General features: G+C 49.1%; 1 protein-coding gene across 1 annotated transcript; it reads left to right on the top strand.

Annotated features, from left to right (window-relative positions):
- The first annotated feature begins 744 nt into the window (after positions 1–744).
- Positions 745–2499, top strand: LOC104494197 (heparan-sulfate 6-O-sulfotransferase 2). Its single transcript, XM_010136998.1, has one exon. The coding sequence runs from the start codon at positions 745–747 to the stop codon at positions 1504–1506; it is 762 nt and encodes a 253-aa protein (XP_010135300.1). The 3' UTR covers positions 1507–2499.
- The last annotated feature ends 3398 nt before the right edge of the window (positions 2500–5897 follow it).

Here is a 5897-nt window from a genome sequence, read left to right as displayed (position 1 = left end):
CAAACCAAAGCCAGCACCTCCCTTGGAAATGTTTCCCTTACAAAATGCTGTAACACACCCTTTAAACCCCTGTTATTCACTTACCACTCCTCTCTCGTTGTTGCAGTCCTGTATCAGGTGTAGGCAGGAGGATAAAACAGGATTTGCATGGGCTTTTCCGAGGTCTTAATTTCAGTGCAAGTGGGTTGGGGCTTCTGGGTACATCCCGTTTATCTGGCCTGCAAAAGGAAGCGTCTTGGGGGAAGTGTCTTCCTCAGAGAAGTAACAGTGCTCTGGGGCTTGTGCAGCTGAGACCCATGGCTGCTCGTCGGGAAACAGAGCACGAGCACAAGCAGCTTTTTGCAGACTACACAAACTTGTCGGTGCAGCTCTGTTGTACAAGGAAAATAAAAAAGCCAGAGCTACTCGTGCTGGGCTGGGGCTTACATCCTGGGAGACAGTTCGATTATTCTCCGAAGGTCTGGGGAGAGCATCAGTTGAGGCACCCAGCAGGAGCACGTTGCCACAGGGGCAGCCCCGCACGGAGGGGAATCTTGGGCTCCCTTCCGCCTCTGTAGAGGCCAAACCTGTTGAGCAGAGACAGGTGTGTGCGGTTAGATACGACCCTTCCTGCTCCCCGCAGGGAGTTCGCTCAGCCGCCCTTCACCCTGCGGAGGGGAGCGTGCGGAGGAGGGGAGCACGCTGCAGCGGGGCTCCTGAAAGCCTCTTAAGTGCATCTCCAGTTTCTATTGATTTTGAACATTAATGTGCTGCGTGCTGGAGACACACGGGACTAAACGCTCTGCCTTCCTCTTCCTTGGCAGGAATTTCTACTATATCACCATCCTGCGTGACCCCGTGTCCCGCTACCTGAGTGAATGGCGTCACGTCCAGCGAGGAGCGACGTGGAAGGCATCCCTGCATGTCTGTGACGGGCGGTCCCCGACCACCGAGGAGCTGCCTAGCTGCTACACGGGGGATGACTGGTCAGGCTGTTCCCTGCAGGAGTTCATGGATTGCCCCTACAACCTCGCCAACAACCGCCAGGTCCGTATGCTGTCTGACCTCAGCCTGGTGGGGTGCTACAACCTGTCGGTCATGCCCGAGGAGCAGAGAAACAAAGTCCTGCTAGACAGCGCCAAGGAGAACCTGAAGCGGATGGCCTTCTTCGGCCTGACCGAGTTTCAGCGGAAGACTCAGTATCTCTTTGAGAAGACTTTCAACATGAACTTCATCTCGCCCTTCACGCAGTACAATAGCACAAGGGCCTCCAGCGTGGAGATAGACAAGCAGACTCAGCAGCGCATCGAGGCCCTCAATTTTTTAGACATGGAATTGTACGATTATGCAAAAGACCTGTTTTTGCAGCGGTACCAGTACATGCGGCAGAAGGAGCACCAGGAAGCGCGGCGGAAACGCCAGGAGCAGCGCAAGATCCTGAGGGAGAAGCAAGCACGCCTGAGAGAGCAGGGCGAGAACAGCTCCAGCACTGACTACCTGGGGAACGTGGAGCGGTGGCGGCGGTAGTGGGGGGCACTCGCCGGGCGCCGCAGGCGGAGCAGAACCCGACCCGCAGCTGGGAGAGCAGTCCAAACCAATCGCGCTTCTCAAGGGTTTGAAGCAAAAAGAGGTCAAAACGTTGCCTTTGCAGTTGCCTTTGCAGTAAATGTTGTACTGTACGTGGAACACTTAATCTTAGCGTGTAATTAAATTGTCCTTTTTAGGTTTGTTGGATTATTTATGAAATCCAGGAGCCAAGTAGGCTCATCGGAAATGGTTGCTTGGACGTTTATTTAAAAGAAAAGAAAAAAAAATGCATAAATTAGTTATGAGTACAAAATGGGATGCTGGAAAATGTTCTGATGCTCAGCTGAAATCTATCTGGGAAGCAAAGTCATTTCCTAATAATGAGCATTTAGCATACTTTCACAATACGGTATACGAGCAAAGCCTTTTCCCTTTGATTTTTTTTTTTCTTGATTCTACTTCAATAATGTGTTTTCGAGGGCACCAACTGCTTATGATATTTACCAAGTTAATGAATGAACAATGAAGGGAACAATAAAGGTCTAGAAAAAATATTGACTAGTTTTATGTATAATATTGGCTTTTAAAAGGAATAGAAGTAATTTCTCTAGTTATATAAATATTTAAAATTTTAAACTTTTTCTACCTACTGCTGTTTAGAGTTTTAAGCTTGGTCTATCTCATACTAAAAAAAAAGAAAAAAAAAAAGACATACATACTTTTCTGAGCTCAATGCCAACGTTAAAGACACTGTTTCCAGAATTTTCCAGGGCAGTATGATTTTAACCATTCTGGAGAAGTTACAGCACATCTTCATGTTTCATAATGCGTTTTCCAAATTACGATCCTGTGACAGTGTCTAGTTTTAAGTCTTTCTTACCCATTAGGAATACATAATGCTGAATTTATCATTTGTTGATAACTGGTCATATAAACTAGGTGAAATTATGTTGCGGATATTTGTGTAGCGTCTTTAAAAGGTCGTAACACTCTCTAATCCCAGCAATATTATGAAGAGAATTGCTCAATGGAAGAAGTAGATTTACACTTGAATTAGGATTTACTTCCAGTAAATCTTTGCTACACCAGATAAGAACAGGGCTTTTTTTCCCCCTATGCTCTTGAGCCCTTCTTAGCGATGACAGATGAGCGACGACTGGAAACGATGGAACCAATTTTACCATAGCCATAGTTACACAGGACGAGACGGTAGCACGGCACGCGGGGATGCGGCAGCCCGCTCCCCAGCAGCCTTTGCTGGGGCCCCGGGTGCGGAGCTGCAGCTGGACCGGGCTCACCCGCATCCCCTCAGCCTCCCGCAGGCTGACAGGGGGAGGATCCGGGGCAGGAGGTGCGAGGGGCTCCTCTGAATCTCTATGCAAAACAAACAAACAAGCAAACCCCACGCCTCTGGCAGGCTCAGGCTGTACATTCAGCAAGTTCAGACATTTCGTGTGTAGCCTGCGACGCTCCGAGCTTGGGCACTCTGTGGCGATGCCGGTGCGGGCACGCGGTGACGGAGGCACCCGAAGGGGCGCGCTCTGTCCTGATGTACAATACGCTTACGAGGCTCACTTGCACTATTGCCTTTTGCCTGTAACGTTCTATAGACCAAGAGGACAGGGAGGGCGTAAAATGAGGCAGATGACTTTACAGACATCTTACAGCTCCACGCCTAAGTTATCTGACAGTTGTGTTACATCTGATGTTGTATCGCAGCCCCGGTGGGCAGCAACGCTGCCAGGGGCAAGCGGAGAGCAAAGCAGCAGCAAACCAATACCCTGCGTTAGCAGCTTGGAGAAGAGAATAACTTCATGTACAGCAACTTTTTTTTAAATGCAAACTGCAGTTGCCAATATGATGTCTCGGTTGTATTTTGGTTTTTATGGGGGAAGATAATTCGCTCTTAAAAGTGAACGGCACTGCTGTAAACAGGACTGAGCCGTGGCGAGCTGGAGGGCCTGTTGCAGAAGGTGCTTTTTGTTTTTATGCTGTGGTGTGCATGGTTTACAGAGACTAGTTGCATTTTCTTTGTGTATCCTGTTTATTGTATATAGGGGATGTACGAATATAAGGAAACCATTCGTCATAACCATATCAAATTCTACCGATTTCCACTGTAGACGCTGTCGTATTGTGTAGATTTACAGGCCGATCCACTGACTTTGATTGTGTAATTTAACAATAGAACTGATAAATAAAATTTAACTACGGTCTTCTGATTTCCTTGTGATTATTTCTCCACCTGGTGACGTGTTGGGAATTGTGCAGTGCAGAGGGAACGGTGATTTGGACACAAATGAAACAGCAGTTGACAGGCAGGTACGTGAGTTTAACGTCATGGCTTTTCAGAAGCGTATTTAAACTTCAGCTTTCACGGGCAAAGCCGCTTCGCCCTTGCTCTGGTTCAGGAGTTTCTGCAGAGGTTTTGTCTGCTTTTCTGAGCAGTCCTCAGCAAAACAGCTGTGGTTTCTGCTGGTTTTAAACGGCAGTGTCGGTGGTCTGCAGCGTTTTTGAGGGGTTGGTCCTCTGTGTGTGTGTGTGTGTGTGTGTGTGTGTTTGTGTGAGTGTGGTTATTTTTCTTCCTTTGCACCATACCCTCTGGTTTTTCTCCCGCTGCCTCTGGAGGACACTGCCTAGCTGCTGAGTTCCAGTGCGTCCTGCTGTCCTCTCCCAGGGACAGAAGCAGCTAAACCAGACTTTGATGCAAAAGCAGGTGAGCGTGAATTGAGCACAATGTCCCAGATGAACGATAAAACATGCTTTTTTACACTTTGGATGGAGGCACTTTTTTTGGTGGCAGCTATAAAAGACCAGACTTGCAGGACTCACAGTTGGGAAGGGTGGGGGTAGACCCAAAGCTGTTCATAGGAGACCTCGGCTCAGCCTAGTCGAGTCCCCCTGTGAGGATGGGAGTGCTCTTCCTCTTGCAAGTACCTGCGGGGGCATCTTATCTTTGGGAGGTTTTTGAGTCACGGGGAGCCGGGAATGGAGGCATCTGCCAGCAAATCTGCGTTTGACTGACGTGGCTTTATATACAGGTCTATTAGCGCACCGAGAAAGCTGCTGGCGGACCTGCTAATGGGCTGGAGGTCAGGCAAGATGCTTCCCTGCATCTAGAAAAGCACCCAGCGGTGAAGTCTGGCGTAAAAGCAATTGCAGTTGCCTTTTGAGACGAGTACTTTGACAGCTGAGAAAACTCTTCCTGCAGGAGAGGAAGGGTGGAGGAGGGGGAGGTGTGTTTGGACGGATAAACTTTAGAAGCTGAGGAGCTACAGCAGTGAAGCAAGTAGCATTCAAACGCTCAGGTGAGTTAAATATTTCTGAGCACCGAGGTGTCTCACAGGTTTCTGCCAGGTAGGAGCATCCGCAACACCAGTGCTGCCAGCATCAGCCCAGAGCAGGCGCTGTGGAGCCAAGGGCTGCTTTGGAGATGGAGATGTGTAGCGCTAGTATGTAAAGCTAAGGGGAACAGGCTGGTTCATTTTGCCCTCCAAAAGATTGGGAAGTTGATAACTGTGAAACCTGCGTGGCCTTGCGAAGTGCCATATGTGGGGCTCATAGTTTAGGACTAAAACTTTCCTAAAGGGTACCTGGTGCGTAAGGGTTGTTGGAAGTGAACTGCTCAGCAGATTTTTGTCAATGAACTTTACAATTTCTTCATATAATATATGGTCTATTTTAGCATGCTGTAGTACATGTTTGCTTCGAATTATGTAATTTTTCAGTAAAAATTAATTAATGGGCTTTTTAATGTAATTTTTTAAAGTAACACATTATCCAAAATGGTCAGAGCTGTGAGTAGTACCTGACAGATACGAGTGCACTTGCTGTTTCAGCTCATGAAATCACTGGGGAAAGGAGAAGAAAAACTGGTGTATCTTCTCTCTTAGCTTTCAGCCGGAAATGTCAGATAATTGAGGGAAACTATCAAACTAATGACAGCCGCAGACCCAGGCCGCCAGGCTAGCCTGCGTGCTGCCAGGGCGACCCAGACGGCAGCTCTGGGTGGAGACGTCATCCTTACGGGGACATCTGCAGGAGAAATATTTCCCAAGCAGATGATAGATTTAAATCTTTCACCTACTAAAAATCCCCCTGCCTCCCCAAAGCGTTTGGGTGGAGCCGGAGATGGTTTGGTTCTTGCTGGACCCTGCCAGGGTGGCAGCGCATGGGAGGAGAAAAGCAGAGAGAGGGCCCCACCGCCTGTGGGACGGGGCCGCTGGGACAGGGAGTCAGGTCTTCCTGCCTGCCAGGAGAATGGAGCAGCGGCAAACCAAGTCGTCATCCAAACAAAGGTGGAATCCAGGCGCTGGAGACAGCCGGCACTGTCCGTCCGTCTGTCCCACCCCGCTGCCAGCCGCGGCTCCCGCGTGGCGGGGGGGGCCCGG

The sequence above is a fragment of the Buceros rhinoceros genome, unplaced genomic scaffold (assembly GCF_000710305.1).
Source record: "Buceros rhinoceros silvestris isolate BGI_N320 unplaced genomic scaffold, ASM71030v1 scaffold41575, whole genome shotgun sequence".
Lineage (NCBI taxonomy): Eukaryota > Metazoa > Chordata > Aves > Bucerotiformes > Bucerotidae > Buceros > Buceros rhinoceros.
The sequence above is the reverse complement of the archived record's forward strand: the minus strand, read 5'-3'. Positions and strand labels throughout refer to the sequence as shown.